At 39.3% G+C, this 21550-nt stretch overlaps 2 protein-coding genes across 3 annotated transcripts; one reads left to right on the forward strand and one right to left on the reverse strand.

Moving 5' to 3' along the window:
• The first annotated feature begins 2914 nt into the window (after positions 1-2914).
• LOC133844608 (uncharacterized) lies at positions 2915-8148 on the forward strand. Its single transcript, XM_062278683.1, has 3 exons — positions 2915-3334; positions 3946-4156; positions 7381-8148. Exons 1-3 carry the CDS (start codon positions 3127-3129, stop codon positions 7535-7537), a joined length of 576 nt encoding a protein of 191 aa, XP_062134667.1. The 5' UTR covers positions 2915-3126; the 3' UTR covers positions 7538-8148.
• Positions 8149-9044: 896 nt separating this feature from the next.
• On the reverse strand, positions 9045-16669 carry LOC133843848 (uncharacterized). Of its 2 annotated transcripts, none has more exons than XM_062277587.1 (5): positions 16509-16669; positions 13813-14034; positions 12128-13744; positions 11103-11223; positions 9045-11016 (listed from the first exon to the last, which is right to left on the reverse strand). In XM_062277587.1, exons 2-5 carry the CDS (start codon positions 13917-13919, stop codon positions 9334-9336), a joined length of 3528 nt encoding a protein of 1175 aa, XP_062133571.1. In that variant the 5' UTR covers positions 13920-14034; positions 16509-16669; the 3' UTR covers positions 9045-9333. The 2 variants fall into 2 exon arrangements, with proteins under 2 accessions (XP_062133571.1, XP_062133570.1); XM_062277586.1 differs by having other exon boundaries at positions 16503-16669.
• Between the last annotated feature and the right edge of the window lie 4881 nt (positions 16670-21550).

Genomic DNA, 21550 nt, shown 5'->3' on the forward strand with positions numbered 1-21550 from the left:
ACACTATAAATCCATGGCTCGCAAATAATTAACAAGTCCAGCCGGCACTCTTCGATGGGGGGAATTTTGCAAAGAAAAAAAGTAAAAAATAAAATAATAGACGCAATAAAGTAAACGCATTTATTTCTTTTTTTTTTTTTTGGTTTTTGGTTTTACCTTCATTGGATGGCTTAACAAAAACAATAAAAGTAAACAATTTGTAATATGAATGGAATTGGGTCAGTTTGCCAGCTGTTACGCTTGTTGCGTGCCAAAAGCGGACACCAAGCTTTGGCATCGGGGCGCACTTTTATTGTTTTGAGTCGCCCCAATTTGGTGATAGAGTTCCCCAAAACACTATTAGTGTTAGTTAGTTTTTGGCCTGACGTTTTCGACGGGTCGACCTGTTTGTTGTGCAATCTCTGTGTCTGCAATGTCTACTTTATACGACATAGATTACTTGGTACTTGTTACATGACGCTTTGTGCCTGTTGTTGCCGGCACTCAAACTCAAACTTCTATCAATTTGTCAGCTTTTGGGTTGCCTAACATTTCTTCCGCATTGCACTTACCAAAAAGGAAGACAAGTACTTAGAGCACACACACACTCTCTCTCTATCCCGGTTTGTGCCACTTGAATCCGGGCCTGCGAGCGTGTAACCAAAACGAACGTGCAACGTGCAACAAGTGCCGCCACCAACTGGAAAAACATGAAAATTACGCGCAGTCAAACAACGGCAACAACAGTAACAACAACAATTATAACAATGCTGCCGCTCCCAACCCATATTGCAACGGGCTGCACAAAAGAAAACAATGTCGAAATGTAAGCCAAGTTAGTCGCGCTCTCTTTTTCTATCTCTATCTCTAAATCTCCCTCTCTCTCTTTACTTGATTGTAGGCGCCGTCTTGCGCAATCAACCAACTGATCAACTGTTCAACTCGCTGTGGTCAGGTCTTGGCTTATAATCGACTGACTCGACCGACTGTTGGCGCGAGCTTTGCATCGGTTCTGGCCATGGTCAGTTAGTGGTCTCAATTGTCTGGCTAACTGTGCTCCACTCAATGCTGCTCATTAATCAATTGCACTCTGTGTAAACTGTGTCAGATTTATGCAATTGTTCTAGCAATTTGTACTCTCAAATTGACTTGAAATTGATGGTCGAAGCAAAGCTTATTTTCTATGATTAAGTTTAAGGTTTTGTGGTTGCTTTGGAACTATAAGCGTGGTCAACGACACGTGCTCCAAAGACCACGCAACTGGCAATTGTTTATGCAAACAATATCCAAAAATTATACGCAAATTGTGTTAAGTTGTCAAGCAAATAAAATTCATCGAATAGTGTTGAAATGCGCGATCAGTTTTTTATTTACTCGCCATATGGCAACAGCTTTACCTTGTTGCTTCTTTTGGCTAGTGCAATAAATAAAAGATTGCACATTGTTATCTAGGCATCTGTATTTTATTTCCTTAGCTCCCAAATTTAACTCGTAAATTAGTGTGAAAGCAACTATGAGCAGAAATAAATAAGCTAGTATATATGAGATACAAACAACTTTGTTTAAACAGTAGTAAATTATGGTTTAAAATGTAGGTAATTAATTTCGCAAATCTACTTTTATATTAAAGGTGTTATAAATTAGGTTAAGCAACAAAATCTAGATTTTCCACCTGTCGGATTATTATTTTTAAAAAATAAACTAATTCAATTTTGGTAACTACTGTGACTTGCTTTTTATTTTAGCTATTTTAGCTGTTCAATTAATCACTTATTTAATCAATTGCATAAAAATTGATATTACTTGCAAAGGTAATTAATCTAAATTAATTTGCAAGCTGTTGTGCAATGAAAACTAAACTAACAACTATGCCGTTTATGATTTAATAAATAACTGAAGTACAAATAAATAATTGAATTCAAAGAAATTAAAACAATAATAAATTATATTTTCTGTAACGTCAACCAATAGTTAATCACTTTTAAAGAGCTGTACAATTAAAAGTGAAGTAAATTTGTGGCTAAGAAGTTAATTTAAGAACATTTTTATAGCTTGTAAAGATAATTAAGTTTAAATTTAATAAATTCCCAAATATGTTGGCTATAATGTGATTGAATTCACGTGTAACAATGAAGAAGTATTGAATGATTGTAATGATATTTTTATGAAGCTTTGACTTGAAATTGTTTGCATGAGTTTGACCTATATACAAAACTATTATTTTGCAGCTAGAACTCAATTAATATGCGCATATGTAGATAAGCATAGTTGAGATTCTTTAATTAGTTATGCAGCGTGAAAATTGTTTGCGCCAACAGCTAACTTTTAATGGGCGCTGACTAAGGTGTTAGTAGTATCTGATCTGTGTTAGTTAGAGACTCGCACATTAGCAGATCGTTTAACAGCTAAAACAGCTAACGGAAACACAAAGTCTGGCTGAATTGTGGTTTATAACAAGCGCGGATTGAGTAATTGATATGCAAAACCAACTGTAACGCATACCAGACACGCCAAAAGGAAATCGCAAGTGCAAAAGTAACGGCCCCTATAACATGGAAAATTTCATAACTTTTCATAATTACAACTAAAACAAAAAGCGCGAGAGACAGAGAAGAAGACTGTTATTGCAGTGAGAAAGAGAGGAGAAGATTGTTATTACAGAGACCGAGAGAGAGAGAGAGAGACTCAGTTTGGTGACTGGGCAAACAGCTGAGCAGGTGGTTTGGCCACTTTTTGGTTAGTGCTTTGTTGTGTTTTGTTTTGTATTTTTGGCCAACTGGTATGCAAGTGTGCAGTTCGTAAGTAGGCTCGGATCTTGGCGCCCTCCGCTTTGGCCATATTGCCTCACTTTCACTTGTCTTTGGCTTCTTTTGCTTCCGCGACGACGAAACTTGGTCAAAATGCAAAACAAACTTGGCCGCCAACTCTACACACGGTTTCCCTCTCACACTTTGCTTTTGTCATCTCTCTCTCTCTACGGCTCTCTCTTTTAACTCTCCTCTGCATTGCCTTTTTGGTTTAGTTTTTTTGTTTGCTGCGCTTTGGCGGCTCGTCGCGTTACCAAGTCGCGTCAGTCAGTCAAAGACTTTAAACGCACCAAGTTGCCTTGCCTCCTCCTCGGCCGAAAAAGACAGTTTCTTGTAAGCCATGAATCTACGCTACATTTGCACCTTGTCGGCGCTGCCCACGCTCTATGTGCTCCTCGTTTTGCTCTCGGAATTCATCGAGGAGGGTTTGGCCCAGTCTCAGGATCCTTTATTCGAATTGCCTGTGCAACTAGTTGGTTTCCCGGTGATTGTGCTCTCGGTGCGTTTGTCGCAGTTTGCCAAAAAGTTGGCCTACTCCCTGAGTCCAAGTAAGTTTTGTTGAAGTGAAAATATGTTGGGCATGACGCAGCGCTTTTAATTATGAATTTAATTTCTTTTCAATAAGTGAAAGTGCATAAATTACTGAATTGAATAGTGAGAAAAAGTTTTTATCAGCATTTTATTGTGTTGACAAAATACTTACTGAAAACCAGACCTAAAAAAATGTGTCTGCTCAAATTGTCGCTTATCGCTGATCGTTGCCGTTGTCGGCAGCGGCTTCGGCATCGTGCACGTCCACTTAACCAAGCCAAAGCCGAAATGGGGTCAAGGCTGTCGACAACTACAACAACTACTTACTATGCCAGATGACGAGTTGCCAGATGAAGTCACACCGAGTCAAGTTGTTAGACAGCGGCTGGCCATGCATGCGTGTATGTAGTGTAGTTGGTAATCAGTTTACGTGCGGGTAAAACCAAAACACAAGAGTCGCTGAGCGGGAAATACCAACACACAGGCGCATTGCACTTTAACAACGCCAAAGACATTGCACAACAGCTGACGCTGAATTTCGCATTATTGTCTTGGGCAAACACAACTCAAACACAAACTCGTTAAACTCTGGCATCAACAAAAAATACATTTACATTTTATTTTGCAGGCACTTATCGTTCTCGCAGCAGACGCGATGCCAGCCATCCGCTCTCCTTGGACGCCGAGTTGGCTCAGAAGGAGATCTTGCGTGAGTTTGGACCAAGGGCTTGCATTCTGGAGGAGCCTTGCCGTGTGCATGCCTCACGTCCTGGCAGCCAGCGACGTCCGCTAGGCGATGGCAATGCTGCACCACATGCACCCTGGGAGGAGGTGCTGAGGTATGTTCTAGTTTGATATAAAGTATATCTGTTGCTTGGAGGTGTTGGTACGGGAAAGAAATACTTTTTACCCACATTACGAATACAACATATCGTATACTTAATAATAGTAAGATTAAATATAATTTCAGTGCATTTCTTTAACCAAGCAAGGTCATCTCTTAATTAAGTTTATGAGTTGAATATCACCGTGAAATTAAGAGTCGCTAAACAAATTCCCAAGATCATTTTGTCTAGACTAGTTAATCAAAACCACATCACGCATACGCATCGCTGTACAGCACAGTTTAATTTCTCATTAAAATATTTTAGTTCATGTTTTGCTTCTTGCATAGCTTGGTCAAAAAATGCTTTGTCATTTCATCAGTTAGTATAATATTAACAAATTACGCATACGCACTAGCTTACAATACATTTACATATCTGAACGTAACGTATACTACTCAAGTTTTCAATTGAGAATTCCGCATACACTTTTGGTAAAAGGCATCTTAAATTTTACCTTGCCATTGCACGTTTTCCATCCCTTTCAATCAAAGTTATTTCATTTAAAAATGGCTCATACGACCCATTGTGTCCCAATGTCTGTCTGTTTATTTTACTTTGCCATTTCTTGTTCAAGTGGAACGCTGACTTTATGGCTTCGCATTCAACTCGCATCTCGCAACTTGAACTTTTGTGTTGCTATTTCTTTTTTTCTATTTTTGCTCTCCCATTTCGGTGTCTTGCCATTGGAGTGTCTCAGAGATTGCATTCGTTATTGCTACGTTGCAATTTGGTGCTGCTGTTGTTGTCATTTGGCAAATGAATGACTTGTTTTTAGCTTCCAAAATGTTTTCCAATCAATTTTTATATCTCTCTCCCATTCTCGTTGTGCCGCCCTTTTGCTCATTGTCATTGGTAATGCTAACTCATCTGCGCATAATTTAATGTTTTTCTGCCATCCTTCGCTTTCTTCTTCATGTCGGTTTAAATGTGCATGTCATTGCTGCATTTGGCTCTGACTTTGGCTTTGGATTTCAATTTGTAAGTTTACATAAATTTCCACAAGTTCCTGATGAGTTAGTTGCCCTCTCATTCGCCATTGTCATGGTAATGTCATGCAAGTCGTGTGCTGCAAGTTGAGGAAATTATTCTTTTCCGCTTTGATTTTTATATTTCAATTCTGCTTCTGTTTCTCTTTCTGCTTCTTTAGTCACAATCACCCGTCGTTCAACACTGTGATTCATAATTAATTCTCTCCCGCTGTTGATGCTAGTCTTTCCTCCCTTTTTATTGGAACTTATGCAATAAAACAATGGAAAAAGTTCTGTGAATCCTATTTGCTCTGTGGTCACTGATAGTTCATATTTCTTTATTTGCTAAACTATTTTGGTGCAAATGAAATTCTTGTTTGTTTTTTGGCCAAACAAAAGATAACTTGAAGACACAAACAGAAAGCTTTTGCATAGAAATCTATGGCATACGTGTCGTATGCGCAACATTTGGCATTCATAACCACACAGAGTCGGAGTCAGAGTCAGAGGCGGTCATTGTTGTAAATTTCATTTAATATTGTGTCATATCGTATGCTCGCCTCACATGCAACTGACATTTTCACACTTAACATGCAAAATTTTCAACACTCAAAGTTTTCCTTGTGCTTCGGCTCGCTCTTGGCCTCTGACCGGGTTCAGACAGAGAGTGAGCAAGAGAGAGAGAGCTAGAGAAACCCAAGTGCTAGCCCCAACGTGTCAAGTGCAAATATTCAAAATTATTTTTGAAATGTGCTCCATGTCTGTCCATTTGGTTTCTCTCCATTTCCATTTCCATCCTACTCTCTCCCTCTCTTTGTCGTTTTTGTTTAGTTTTCGTTGCGCTGCAAATGTAATTGGCATTAGAAGAAGTTTTGTTCGTTTGCCCACGTCGTGTTTTGTAATAATAAAATATGATTAAAGTTTTTGATTAAATTTATGCAAGCACACAAAGGGGAACACTTCAATTCAACTCAACTCGGTAGTTTTCTGTTTCGTTTCTGCATTGGTCAGTTACATTTTTGATGCTGCTGCACCTTTTTTATACCTATTAGAAAGGAATGCAGAAAGCATTATAAATTCAACAATTGTTAGTAAAATGTGCATGAATATATATAATATTTTATACTTAAGAGTATGCATAGGGTATATCTTCGTCAATCACTCTTATCTTGTATATTCATGTTACCCTTTGCTGTCCAAGCTGAGCTCCAGGGCACTGCAGATGTGTTCGTTACTGTGCTGATTAAATTATCCCACTGCAGACGTGTGAAATTTGCTGACCAAAAAGGTGTTACTCCGACTGGAGACACCAGAGACTACCACAAAGTAATCAGCAACAAATTAAATGAACTCAGCTGCTGCAAAAGCCAATGCAATTTCCTTTTAAATAAAAGTTTTCATCTATTCATTGTACCATATTTATGATAAACCTGCCTTTCTTGGCAATTTTTTCAATTTAAAAATTTCAAGAAATTGGCTTTTGCATTTGTAATTGATTGTAAATGAGTTTTAGCTTACGTTAGCAAGTTTTCCATTTACCACAAAAACATATTAAATTCGTAATTGATTGTAAGTTAATTTTAGCTTGCTAAAAACACTTATTTTTAATAAGATAACCACAAAAAAACTATATATTGTACATAATACATAAAATTACTGTTTTAGTTGTAATAATTTGAAATTTATTTAAACATAAGGTAATTTGGCATTATTTCGAGAAAACTTTGATGGTTTTGTTGGTATACGTTTTGAAGCTTTGTTTTTTGCTTATTATTATTACTTATAAAATTAACAATTTCCTTTGCGTACTTACATACAATACTTATAAACATTAGCTGCCATTAGTAGCACTAACCAAAACCCATATTCTTAATGCTTTAAAAACTCACAAATGCGAAAGATGGCTCGTTCCAGTCTCGTAGTAAAGCGCAAATTACTTTTGTTTTTAATATGCCCCTCAAGCATGACAAGCCTTTGGGTTCTGGGTAATGGGTGATGGTCGGTGAAGGAGTGAAGTGAAGAGAGCTTTTTGTATAGTAAATATGTATATGTTTTACTCGCTACTTATAAGTAATTATTTTTGTAATCCGCTTTCGTTGCCTCGACTATTGTGCCTCTCTGATGATGATGATGATGATGATGATGATGACGATGCTGAACATCTCTTTGGACTGCCCCCCACGGAACTCAACCTTGAACACAACTCAGGAACTACAAAGTGCAATCAAGCGGCGGCATGAAACAATGGTATCTGCTCTCGCTCTTCATCGGCGACGCTGTGCGAGATGTGCCGCTGTGCAAGCACCTGGCCAAGCGGATGCCATGTCCAGGCACTGGACCACTGCCGCCTCCGCAGCCGCGCTAAGAAGTGCAAATGGATTAAAAATCGTAATACATACTCGTATATAGGGGCGGGTAGTCAGTCAGTCAGTCAGTCAGTCAACTGCACGAACATCTTTCTTTCAGCACAACTTTCTGTCTATCTCTTCATTCACATTCATTCCGTACTGTTAGTTGGGGATTCTAATTTAAACAACAGACAGCATAGGCTTAGTCAGTCTTATAAGTAAAGTAAGTGTATGTGTTTCTCTATGTATCTGCATGTGAAGCATAAGCAAATAAATAAACAAAAATCATTTGAAAATGCTGTGTGTCGATGCCGTGTCATGTCTGCGCTTTTAAAAGCAGATTCCATCCATCCATCCATCCATTGGAGTCGTCTGCACTCCTTGACTGTCTGCCCATTCCCTTGAATTCGGCGTCCAGTTCGAAGTTTCATTTGTTTCACTGCTCGGACAATGCACTTTTTACCCCCTTTTATCACTCACGCTGCATACCACAAATTTTTCTGGTGCAAACAAAAATTGATACGCCAAAAAGCATGCAACATGAAAAAAGCGGCAAACGGTTGCATACTTTGCAGCGGCGCGCACCAATTGTTGACGCAAGGCATTAAGCTCAGACTCCATGGAGCATACCCTGTAATGTGGAGTATATGGGGTGTGTTGAATTGTAAGTGTAGTTTGCATCTAAAATATTTTAAATGTAATAATGAGCTAATAATAACATTAATAATGATTTGAAGAAGAAAAAAAATTGTATAGTGTTTCATTCAGGATTGTTTTTTGTATCGCATTTATTAGAAAACATTCATTAAATCTTATTCCATTCAAATTTTTAAATGTAAGTATTAGAAAAATTAAATTTATATACATTTCGAGTATTTTTTTTTGCACTGACTTTTCGGAGAGCATAACTGAAAATTCCTTCCATTATCTTTAATTGATTCAGTAGAAAATAAATATATAGTATAATCTTGAATCTTCAATAATCTGTAGTGTATAATCTCTCAACTGCCTTCTTAATATAAATATATGTTTTTAAAGTTTATATTGTTTAATCCCTTTATTTCTAAAGTATCTTATAGTCAATATTCCTCACTCACTCATTGTTCTTTATGCACTGCTTGTTTTTTCGGCTTTCGTTTGCTTCGCTACAAGTGATGCAGCTAGAGCTTTTGGGTAAAATACACAACTCTAACCACGTACACACTGTCTCCTAGCCTTACCCTTACCCCAGCTTTAAACTCCCTTTATTTATTAACTCGCTGCATATGTTTTGCAGGCACTGTCCTCAGTGTCGTTCCCCAAGCGAGTGCTGTAAATAAAACGATGCGACAGACAGCAACGACAACGACCACGACAGCAACAGCAAACGCTGCTTTGAGCTTTGGTGACGTTGGCAACCCTGCGTCAGGCGCACAAAAGTATACTGCACTTTTTGCACTTTGCATTTTTGTGTGATTTGGTTCAGTTGCGAGAGAGAAAAGCGAGTCCCATTTGGGGAAAAAACGCGCGCTGTCAAAAAAAAGAAGCTGAAATTGTGTGTTGGTTTTTGCATTTTCTTGTTGTTGCTACTGTTGTTTTCCCCCGTTGATCACATTTAATTTTTCAAAAGTGACGCCGTTTTGCAGCTAGATTTATGTGCAATTTCTTTTGCATATTTCAGTTGGTCGTCTAACTTGTTGATTTGTTGCCCAGAATTTAAAGAGCACGCTTTTCTTTTATATATTAACTAAAAGGTACGCATTTAATAAATATTTTGGGGCTAACAATTATTTACAGACTTAAAGCTAAAGCGAACAAAACAGCCTCTCTTCATTCAACCGCTAGCCAAATAGACTTTACGTCCATCCGGTCTTATATAGTATTCTGTAACACCTTGTGAATTATTTATGTAGATGTTTTTATCATCCTCGTGCTTAGGTCTGCGTGTAGAACTGGCCTGATATGCGCTGCTGTAGCGATTATCGCTGATATAGTTCGTATTCGGGTAGTTGTAGTGTGCATTATATTGAGGTCTATCGAGAGATTCGACAAAACGCACAGTATTCCCTGTCATATAAGAAGCTGTATTTCCTGGCATATAAGACGCTGTATTTCCTGGCATATAAGACGCTGTATTTTCTGGTATATATTCGCCGTAGTTCATAAAGTTCTGCCCTAGATTATTGGCTTGATATTCTGCGGTCTCTATACGATAGTAGGTCGGTCTATGCTCATCGCTGACCACCAGCTGTTGCTCATGCTCCTCAGGTCGCACTTCATTGTGGTAGTCATAGCTGGGCGCATAAGTTGGCTTATTCAGGATCTTTCCACGGCGTATGTGACGTTCATAGTGATCGGGGAAAATGACACGAGCACCACGTTGTGGAGGAGCTGCCTGCTCGTAAAGAGCATTGATTGGGGTGTGCTGCTGTTTTCTTTGCTCCTCTTGCAGTTGCAGATTCCTCAGTTCTCTCTCTCGCAGTTGGTATTCCCTTTGACGACTTTCTTCCTCTTCTTCAGCTCTTTGACGTCTGTCCTCCTCCGCCTCTTCTCTTAGACGCTGCTGCTCCTCTTCCTCTGCTCTAAGGCGTTGCCTTTCCTCCTCTTCTGCTCTTAGACGCTGCAGCTCCTCCGCTTCTTCTCTTAAACGTCTGTCTTCCTCCTCCTGTTCCTCTCTCAGTCGCTCGTCTAGATCTTCCAGCTGTTCGTTGTTATCCTTGAAAACAATTCGCTTGCCACGCCGCTTGTTTACACCATAATCTTCCACACCCAATCCATTGGGCAGCACAGCTCTCCAGCCCTCGGTGAGCTGCAGCTGCTTGGCCTGTCGTTCACCTTCGCTTTGCTCCTGTGGAAATCTCAATTTACGCTGAGCTGCATTGCGATTAAAGTCGTGGATAACTTGGGCTTCCGGCGTGGCATCCGGAAATCGCACGGCACCATCGACATGATGCTCTTCACTAGCAATGTCCTTGAAGTGCAGTATACGCCCCTCGGTCTCGGCATCTTCGGGAAATTGTAGCACACCAATCAGTTCGGTGTGAGCTTGAGCTGCCTCTGCCTCGTCATCGTCTTGAAACTTGACGGGCGTCTGTGTATCCAAGTCATCTTCTTCATCGTGAAAATCAACGGCCATCAAACGTTCATTATTCGTCTGAATGCTGCGTTTAATTTCCGTTGGCAACAGACTTCTCCTTCTCCTCCGACGACGTCGCTCATACTCCACACCATTCAGATACTCGGACAGCACGCGAGTAAAGAAGCTGCCAATGCCATCGGCAATGTCCGTGCTGGGTCTTTGTGTGGGTCGTGCCACTGGCCGCGGCGTGGTGCGCGTCACCTGCCCCAGGCCACTGACACCGCCACCGCCACCGCCTCCTGTCAGTGCCGAGAGAATGCTGAACAATGAACCGCCGCCAGATTCACTTTGCTGTGCCTCCGCTGTCTGCTCTTCGGGTTCGCTGAAGAACTTAAAAAAGCCGCCGCGATGATTGTTCAGATAGTGAATGATTTCCATCTGTCGGGTGAGAAATATAGAAGTTTCAGTTTGCAGTTGTAGTAGAGGTTTTTTAATAATCATTTAACGCTCTTTTGATAGCTCACCTCATTCTTGGGGCATTGTTCGTAAGTCCGTACACAACTTCGCTCGCCGCCACTTATGCCAAGCAATGCGGCTCTTCCGTAAATAAGAGCTGGCGAGGCAGCTGGGAAACCGGCAAGGAAACTGAAGGAGAGAGTAGTCCATAGAAAATAGTATTAGGAATTGTAAGGAAATCAAATTTTTATATTTTAGCTATTAGTTCAAGTTGTTGCTAATGAACAGAGAAGTTTGTCTAAGATGTTAAGATGTATCTAATGAAAAGGAAGAGTCAAACAGACTTTCAGTTGCTGAGCGTTCATTAATATATCTACATTAATATATCTACTTTTGTATTATTAGTTCTTATGCATGATTAAATTTAAATAAATTCTGTTTTAAGTATTACGAACAAATATAATTCAAGTCAATAAGAAAGTGTGATGAGATAAGAAGAAAATCTTTACCATTAGTCAATTTCTTTGTAAGACTGTTATTGGCAGTTTATATCTTAAAATGATCAAAATAGAATGAAGTCCGCATATCTTAGGTCTTAAATACAAAGTACATATCTCTTTGTCTACTTACCAAAGCGTTTCGCTTTGCTTCAAAGGTAGACAGCTGCCACGTATTCCTGACTATTCTATTTCAACCCAATCCCACTTAATATTTATGCTACTCATTAGCCAAGCAAATGCGGCCCCAGCTGTCTATCTGCGACTATATCCTTGCTTATAAAACTTAATTGAGTAAATGCCAATTTGCAAGGAAAAGCCAAACAATATCAATTTACAGACGATGGCGACGAGAACGAGAATGAGAATGAGTCTCAGGTTCACTCTGTCGTCTCAATCAGAGCGTGGCTCATTTAATATAACAATCAATATGGTCTGGGCCCACATCGACTTGCATAATGAAGTCTAATCCCAGTTAATGACGAAGGAATGGGGCAATGGGTTTGGCTGGGAAATGCAAATTTAATAATATTTACTTACAACTAAAGCCCTTGCCACATTATTTAGAGCAGAGCCAGAGAGCTGAAGATACTCACTTGGTTATGGCCGGCGATGTTATGAATCCGGGCAGTTGGCCACGTAACGTTTGACCGGCAATCATCTGGCAGAGCACCTTGGGCACACACTGCAAATCGTCGTTGCGTGCGATATTCTCTAGTGCTCTAATGAGCTGTGTGGTCGGTGGTCTGCTATGCTGTTGCTGTCCCGTGAATGCGCCTAAGAGACTGCCTAATGGGCTGGCCGAAGAGCTAGCACCACCTCCGCCACCGCCGAAACCTCCCCCTGAACCGCCGCCACCCAAAAGTAGATTCGTAAATTGTGGCGCATATTGTTGTGTCGAGCTAAGCAGCGATGCCAAAGTAGCCAGACCACCTCCTCCTCCTCCGCCTCCTCCTAAATTTGTAGATTGTGTGGGCGGGTGATAGGCGGGAGCTGGACGATAGTTGAATTGTTGTTGCTGTTGCTGCTGTGGAGGTATTTCACCAATTTGATACTGGTAGTAATTGTGTCCCGGTCGCTGATACTGCTGCTGCTGCTGTTGTTGTTGCTGTTGCTGTTGTTGTTGGTATTGCTGTGGTCTTACCAGTGACTCGTACTGATAGTGCGAGGGGTTGGACGCATAGGAAGGGGACTGCGATTGACTGGGGTAGCCGGTGGGTCGCTGCAAATAATTACCAAAGTTGTTTGCATAATTAGACGATGACGACGACGATGACTGTGATGGGTATGAGGCTGCAGATGGCGAAGAGAATTGCGGCTGCGATGCATAAGAGGCTTCGTGTATCGATGGCCCTGCTAATGGCCTGTTGTCATTGACGTCTTGACGGTTGTACGTTGGCCTATAGGATGGGGGTGTTGGCCGGGGTGGACGTGGTGCTTGTGGTTGTGGCGATTGTGGCACAAAATTGGATGTCTGCTGGGTGGCATAGCTCGGTGGCGGGTAATCATGCGAATCGTATGAAATTTTATGTGTCGAAGTAGCTTTGGCTGCTGTTGTTGTTGCTGCCGTTGTGGCTGCAGGACGACGATATGCTGAGGATGGACTCTCATCGAACACATAGCCGGGACGCTTTAAGTAGACGTCTTCCACGTGGCCGGGACGTGTCTGGTGCTGCTGTTGTGGCGAGTGATTGCCCACAAGCAACGAGGATTGCACTGTGTAGGCCTGATCTCCCTGCTCCACCGGCTGCTCTCGTTGGTACTGTATGAAGGAGGGAGTTGAGGGCGGTGGGGATGTGGGTGTGTAGCGATAGTTTTGCTGTGTAAATGGATCCAGATAGCTGACCACCGGTGTCGTGGGTATTTGTTGTGAGCCGCCAAAGCTATGGTGATAAGTCGACGCTGTGGGTTCGTCGGGAAATGCAAACTGCTTGTCCATGGCCGATTGCTGGGGACTGAGATTGGCCAAGGTGCTGGGCACATGATGCTTATAGTTGGGTTCGAGGTAACTGGGCGGATAGCGCTTTGTGCCGCCGTGCATCACATCCGAGGGCGTGAATTCCAGCATTTGCGAGGGTCGAAAGCCACCGTTGGTGACCCGTGCCGAGGTCTGTGATGCCTGTGCTGGTAGTGGGGAATTGTTGTTGTTGTTGTTGTCGGGCAGCGGCTCCGAGGGAAAAAAGTTCTTTAGCTTGGCGGAAATGTGTTTTTGCCTGCGGAAGGTAGTGGGTAAAATTTGCATTGAAATTTGCATAAATTAAGGTGGAAAATGTCAACTCACTCGTCATTTCCGTCGCCATTTCTTATGCACGACACGTCGCCGACTAATGCGATAATTAGAAATGCAATTTTCCATAGCATACTTTGCGGGTGCTGTCGAAACTGCATGCTGACTGGTTTGATGTCTTGGGTTGCTGTCTTGGCTGGCCTGTTGGAAGGCGGGGGACCACTTGCTCCAATTGGAAAATCCCCTGAACAAGTGAACGATTCAAAAGCACGTCGCCTGCGAAACAGAGAAGAGCATAATAAAAACTTGCTGTCAACTCAACAAAACTCAACTACAAACTGCTAAAAATTGCAATTTCTCTTGAGATGCTCATAAATTTATAGATTTAGTCGGTGGCAACGGCAACATTTGCATTCATATTAATGCAATTCTCACGTGCTCGTTCTCGTTTTCGTTGCGATGTCTGAGCAACGGCAAACTGTCGGCGACATTTCTTTAATTCCATTTGTTATGATTGCGCCGTGCTTATGCAGCCACACGCCTCGACTCATCGTCATCGTCATCATCATACACTTGACTACCCCAACACACACACACAAACACACTCCATAATCATATCCATAATCTTTAGCTGTTTTGTCTCTGTGTTGCTCTCTGTCTAGAGACTGGCGCTAAAAATTATTCATATTATTATGTCAAGTTTTATTTGTCGCCTTTTTGCTGCTGCTCTTGCTGCCTGCCTCAGTGCGATGACAGGCCTTCAAATTTTAATGTTCAGTCTGGTATTTTACTTTAAAGGTAGATCATAAACATTTCTTCATGTTGAAGCTGCATGGAGATTCATGAATTTACAGGGTATATGTGCCATTGAGATGATAAGATTGCACCAAAAGATTAGATACATAGAGTGTTGACCTCTGAATAAAGTACATAGCGCACTTGGTTTTCGTTATTAACCTTGAAGTTAGATGAAAATAAAATGAACTGATCATTTTTGTATGCCAGCTGGAAATCTTAAGCCATTTCTTATATTTGAAACCACATGAAATATCAAAAATGATAAATAGTTTAATTAATACAAATGGTTTAATGTCGGCAACTATAAAAGTCTTTGCTTTTGGAAATTGTAGCAATAACTATAATAAGCAAAGCCATTTCCTCTAAATATGATCTTTTTAATAGTATACACTCCAAAAATATTAGGCATTAATACAGTTTCTTATACAAGAGATTTATCTTGAATCAAAGTAATCAATTATAGAATAACTAATGGAATGTGTATTCAAAGTTGTCAATGAATAGATTAAGACAGCCTTTGAATTTCATGAAAATTGATTGATATAAGCATATATTTTTTAAGATCTTGAATAGCAAAATAAGATACTTATCTTAAAAAATCAACAGAAGAAAATGGCAAAAGAAGACAGATGCTTTTGCGATAAGAAACTAAAAAGAGTTGCCAATAATGCAAATGAAACACGTTATTGATTGACAAATTTTACAACTGTAATCGGTTTGCTTTCAACCACAATCAACAAAAATTTCACCATAAATATTTAAGCCAGCGTTTTTTTAAGCGTTTCTCATTTAGCGTCTTCTCGATTTGCATTTAAATGGAGTCAAGGTTACTTTTGTGTGTAGCGTCGCGTGTTGAAAATTATATTTAAAACGCATCTCTCTGTGACGCACAAGAGAGTTTCGAAATACTATTTTTTGGCAAGTGCTTCAAGTGTGCGTCATTTAATGGCATATGGAGAGGAGGAGAAGTTCGAGCAACAGCTGGAAAACCAGCAAAATTTATTATTTATGCTTTGGCCATAATGCTGTAAAAGCGACTATGCCAAATGTGTTGGTCGCATATAAAATTTAAATTTCATGCAATTACACAAATACAGACAGAGAAACCAACACACACATAAGCAAGCAGCAGCTGTAACAGTAATTGCCCAAAATTTTATGGTGCAAGCAGCAAGCACAAGGAGATGTTTTTGGGTACTAGAAAATTGCATTTGCCGCCAACAGGCGACAGAGGGCGCTGCACTAAAAACGAAGACTGCATCGACAGACTGCAATGGCATTTTACAACAAGAAATGTCAGCTAATTCTGGCAAAATGTGAAGAGTGCCACCTTCTGTTGCACTCTCTCAACTGTAGCAGCAGGTGCAAGAAACACAAAATGCTGTGCAACCAACGTTTCGATTGTGTGTGGTGGGGGCACAAACAACTCGACACGAAAGGACACTTTACGCTTGAGATGAGCTGCAGTTGCTGAGACACACACAGGACACGGAAACCAAAAAGTAGCGTACGTGTTGTGCATGTCATCTAGGTGCGTTTCTTGTAAATTATATAATCCACTCAATGTCGTAGTCTCCTCTCTTTAATGCTCAATGCGTGCTGAACTTCGATTTGTGTTGAATGAGTCACACAGAAATATGTCTTCACTTAAGACACTATTTTTTTTGGCTAATTTCTTAAATGGTTATGTTGTAATGTTTAGTCTTCACTTTGCACAATTCAACGACCTAGACAGACGCGACAACTTTCTTTTCTTTTCATTTTCATTTCATTTGATTTCTTTGCTCGTTTCTTGTTGTTGGCTGGTTGAACTTTAAAATGGTCTTGGTGTCTTGTTAACAATTGCTCACAATTGCCATGCTTTGTTTAGCTCCAAAATTGCGACATTTTGCCAACATTATGTTTAGCCGGCTTTGATTGTGATTTTTGCACACTTTCGGTAACACTTACACACACACAAACACAAACACACACACAGAAGAGGTAACTTGTTGTATCTTCCGGCGCGTTTATATTTATTTCAAAAAAAGAAATTCAACTCTTTTGCGACTGCGACGCATGCGCCAAGCGACGTCTTTCCGGCTTCGAGTGCGGCGTTCGTTTGACACGCGACGCCGGCGCTGAGCATGCCACAAGTCAAGCTCAAGCTGAAACTGAAGCTGAAGCTCAAACGAGCCAAGTCGAGTGGAGTCGAGTGAAGACGAGGCTTTCGCCGAAAAGAGCTGAGCTTACACTTGAACACGCAGAGCAAACAACAGTGAAAGAGCGAACAGTGAAAGAGAGAGGATACACAAAAGGAAAGACAGAGAAAGAGCGCATTAAGTAATAAACGCAGCTGGCAAAAAGAATGCAAGATGATCGTATTACCACAAGCCAAGTTGTTGACTCAACTTAACTGGACGCCGCCGCTGTCTGCTCAATACAAAATCCCCCAACAGATATGATTGCATTACAGTTATTATAATTATTTGATATTATTGCGTTTTGTTATACTACTTTTAATTGAAAATTCGAGACGCTGTTGCAGCTGTTCGACTGTTCATTCAACTATCTAGCTATGCATCTCAATTAAAAGCCCAGTTGCATTAGTCGGCGTAATCACTTGTTACACTTTTTATTGGATTATTTTGTTGTATTGTTGTTATTGCTGTCGAGCTTGTTGCTTGTAAATAAGCGGACAAATTATTGTACAATACGCGTTGCAAATGTGGGGTGCCACCGAAGAGTCAAACAGCTTAATTATAATGCTGCAATAACAACAACGATGGCAACGATGGAGAGCGCTAAGCAAATTAGTTTGTACGGAGAGTGAAAGTAGAAACCGAAAAAGAGCTGGGCCAACTACAATGATGATGCTGATGACTCCAACAAGCCAACAAGCCAGCAAGCCAGCAAGCCAACAAACAAGCCATTGGCATTTATAGTAGCTACCCATGCCTCGAGACTTAAGGCCACATTGAGTAATTTTCTGGTCTAGTCTCCGTCTCCATCTCAGACGCAGTCTCAGTTTCAGTTTCAATTTCAGTTTCAGTAGCGCCCCCACGCTGCTTTCTGCTTTCCCAAAAGCCCGCAACGTAATAATAATTTACACGTTTTATTGACTCGCCACAGCCTGCACCAACAACACTGAATGAGGTAACTCACAACCTGGCTAATACCAGAAGACGGGCTGCTGACCCGTTTTGACGGTCATCATCGTCATATTGAAAGCGAAACTGAACTCTTCAGATTTTTTTTTTTGTATTTTTGTATACTTGTTTTTTGGGTTGTGCTCGCAACACGCCTCCACGTCTGGCATGTCTGGCATTCAACTGCGAAATATGTTTTGCCAATTTTGGTTATCTTTCGTTTTTTGTTTACCCTCGCCATTCATTGCTTGTTGATGTTACGCTTTTATTTATTTGGGAAATTACGCAAAGTCAAAGTCGCCGTATTTTGGGTTCAGTTCGATTAATCATCAAACAATCAAAATTGTATCCGTCTTAAAGTGGGTTGGGCTTTAGCTGGATTTGATCATGAAATGTCAAAGTTATTGCATATGTGACTTACATCCCCTTAAGGACGCAGCTCATTAAAGATCATTAACCTTTCTACTATGGATAGTCTATTCATCAGTCTAGAGTCTGAGGCAATCTGTATAAACTTATTTAATTGAGTGGAGCAAACCATCAATATTGCATCTCTTTTAAGCTGATCATGAAATGTCAACATTGTTTACGACTTACATCCTCTTAAGGATACTGAAATTAGAGGCAACATCGCATATCTTTAAAGATCATTAACCTTTCTGCTATGGACAGTCAATCGATCAGTCTAGTGACTGAAGCAATCTGCATAAATTTATTTATTCCAGTGAAGTATTTGCTAAGTTTTACATTCGTTTATAACTTAGATATGCTTAGTCCAAATTTGATAATAATACGTCATCTGCGCTCAAATATATTGGGAATTATTGGTCCAAAATGTTTGGAAATATAAAAAAATTGGAGATGAAGGCTACAAATGTCTCATTATAGATTGTAAATTTATTGATTCACTGACACAAAAATTAATTTATTTGATATAAATTAATTAAACGTGCACGTTTAAATTGACATTTGTTTACAAGTTTTTTTATTTTTAGCCCAGATTTGATAGTACGACGTCATTAGAGCTAATGTATATTGGGAATTATTTTTATAAAAAGTTTGTCAATATGTACGAATTACATTCAGTTAAGGATGCTTTTATTATAGTTTCAAACTGAAGGCTAAAAAGCTTTTTATTATGGATTGCTAAAAATTACCGATCAGTTAGCAGTTGCATCAATTTATCAATTCCAATGAAATAAATCGTAGGCCTTCAATTTGGAATTTGTTTACAAGTGTGTTTTGTATACCCCAGATAGTAAAACGTCAACAGTGATGATGAATATTGGGAATTATTTTTATAAAAAGTTTGGCAGATTACATTCCGTTAAGGACACATCCATATAAACTAGATTTGAAGGCTAAAATGCTTCTCATTATAGATTGTTAACCTCTATCGATCAGTTGTTCGCCGAAGCAATCTGTATAAATTTGTATATTAACAAACTTTTTTGAGTAAAGTGAAGTGAAGTAAATTGTACCCCTCCATTTTATAATAAAACGTAATCAGTGCTTATAAATATTGGAAATTATTTGCATCAAAATTTGCAAATTTTAATAAGTTTATCAGGTCCGCAATCAAGTGACTAACTATTTAAAAGCTTCAGTTTATTTTGATAGGTATATGCCTTAGGCTCCATCTTGTTAGACATTTAATATACGTTAATAGCTGCTGAAACGTATAATCTTTAGATTGATTATTAATCAATTTTATCACCCAAGATCGATTAAATAATGTGAATGTGACTACCATTTTATAGTATAAGTTAGCTAACGAATTGTATTAAATTGCAAGCTTCACAGTGTCAATGATATAAAACTAAGATAAGGAAATCGATTACTTAACGTTATATTTTTCAATGTTACTTAAGAGACTTCTTTTTACTATGTTCAATTTATTTGCAATCATTCCTCTCAATTAAAATATAATCTACTGACAAACTGAACAAAAATCTTTATTATCTTAATTTATTAATGATATTAAATTTGGTATAGTAAAGAGAGTACTGACAGCTGTGGACTCAAAAAAATCATTAATTTTGTTACTTTTTCAAAAAAAAAAAAATATGGAATCAAAATTAAATAAATTGTCATCTTTTTAATACACAATTTAGGAATTAAAGAAAAATGTTTCATGTAAATTGTATAGTCATGAATAATCTAATAATAATTTACATATTTTGGTCTTTATCATAAATTGCAATATTTTTGTTTAATGTTGTATGCACTTAATTTAATATTTTATTTTTTGTTAACTACTTCCATAAGTTTGCCAAAAAGTATAACTTGGCATGCAACAAACCGTAAAATGATGCGCAAATGAATAACAAGCAGAAGGTCTCCAAGGAGTCAAACTGTTGCCGCAACTCTAGTTTGCAAACATGAAAACGAATATGAATATGAATATGAATTTGAGTATGAATATAAACAAGTTAATGCACAGTCCAACTGGTGCATTTAATATTAATATCAGCTACGTTTTTAGTTTGGTTTTGGATCGGTTCAGTCTGGCGAGCGCTTCATGTTTGCGTAAAAAAGGTTGTTAAATTATTATGAAATGCCTGTTGGCATCCAAGGAAGCAACTTCATACCATTCGGAGGGTGGACAAATGACCACTTATCAACGTGTAATGAAATATGGCACATGTGTGTATCCTTCACACACACACACACACACACACAGGACCTCAATGAAAGGCGCATCCTTTTAGCATCAGCAGTAGTTGGCGCTTTTGTCCGTTCGCAAAAGGCTTTTGTCGTGCTCTGGCATGATATATGAATTATGTTGATGGCCAGCACGATGATAGCAGGAGTTAGCCAAGGACTAAGGACGAAGGACATGTGTGTAAGTGTATGTGTGTGTGTCTCATTTATTACATTTTGGCTTTTTGACAGATTGCTAAGCGTAGTAACCGTTTCCGCACTAATTTCCGTGTCCTGCAACTATTCGCCAACATCGTTGTCGTTATTATCCTTGTCCATGTCCACATGCTCATCATCGTCGTTGTCCTTGCTTGCTGTTGTCGTCTGGACCATTAAAAGCCAAAAGCAAATTACTCATCACATCAACGGTCAGTAGCGCTGCTTTTTATGTATGCCATACACAGGGATTTTAATAAATCGTTTTCGTCCTTCGACTTCTTCGCCCTCTTCTTGTGCTTTCCTTTTGCTACGCTCTGTTTTTATTAGTTTGTCAATAAAGTGCCAAAAGATGTCGATTACTATCGCTGCTGTCCTTCGACTTATGAGTTTTGCTTATGACCCGCTGCAGGCTGAGAACATTTTAGGCCATAGACATCAAGAGAGAGAAGATATCTTTCAGCACATCCTTTATGCGCATTCCTTTGCTCAAAGTTCGTCCTTTTCATTTTCTATCGACCCTTCCTCTAAGAAGGTGGAAAAACTTGTGGCAAAGTGATGTTGCAACGTCGCATGCAAGATAAGTTTCTTATCCCCATTTTTGCACTTCGTGATGAATTTTTAATGCAGTTTTACTCGCACTGCACTTTACATCGTAAGCCAAGTTAAAAGCCTCAGTTTATGTGCGTTTTCTACGTTTTTGTGTAATCGAATTAATTGTTTTTTCTTTTTGGTGTGCTACTCTATGCTCAAAAGCCAATTAGCTGGCATTACATACTTTTCAAACTGGAAGCATGTGCGATTTTAATTAGATTAAATTTATAATTGAAAAATGCTTTGCAGAAAATGCCATAAATGCAAATATTTGTATGGGAATGATAACATATAAAGATAATTAATTTAAAGTCAGATATGCAAATAAAGATAAGGTATAGATGAGGTGATACAAAGAGCTAGTTCATAAGTTACTGTGAAAGATAAGAAATAGATTGAGTAAAATTATGCTA

This window comes from Drosophila sulfurigaster, chromosome 3, assembly GCF_023558435.1.
Source record: "Drosophila sulfurigaster albostrigata strain 15112-1811.04 chromosome 3, ASM2355843v2, whole genome shotgun sequence".
NCBI classification, from domain to species: domain Eukaryota; kingdom Metazoa; phylum Arthropoda; class Insecta; order Diptera; family Drosophilidae; genus Drosophila; species Drosophila sulfurigaster.

Coding starts and splice junctions, on each gene's coding strand:
- LOC133844608 (XM_062278683.1), top strand. CDS start 3,127: ATGAATCTACGCTACATTTGCACCTTGTCGGCGCTGCCCACGCTCTAT. Junction 3,335..3,945: donor GGCCTACTCCCTGAGTCCAA/GTAAGTTTTGTT, acceptor TTTATTTTGCAG/GCACTTATCGTTCTCGCAGC. Junction 4,157..7,380: donor CCCTGGGAGGAGGTGCTGAG/GTATGTTCTAGT, acceptor AACACAACTCAG/GAACTACAAAGTGCAATCAA.
- LOC133843848 (XM_062277587.1), bottom strand. CDS start 13,919: ATGCAGTTTCGACAGCACCCGCAAAGTATGCTATGGAAAATTGCATTT. Junction 13,745..13,812: donor AATGGCGACGGAAATGACGA/GTGAGTTGACAT, acceptor TACCTTCCGCAG/GCAAAAACACATTTCCGCCA. Junction 11,224..12,127: donor ACATCGCCGGCCATAACCAA/GTGAGTATCTTC, acceptor TCTCTCCTTCAG/TTTCCTTGCCGGTTTCCCAG.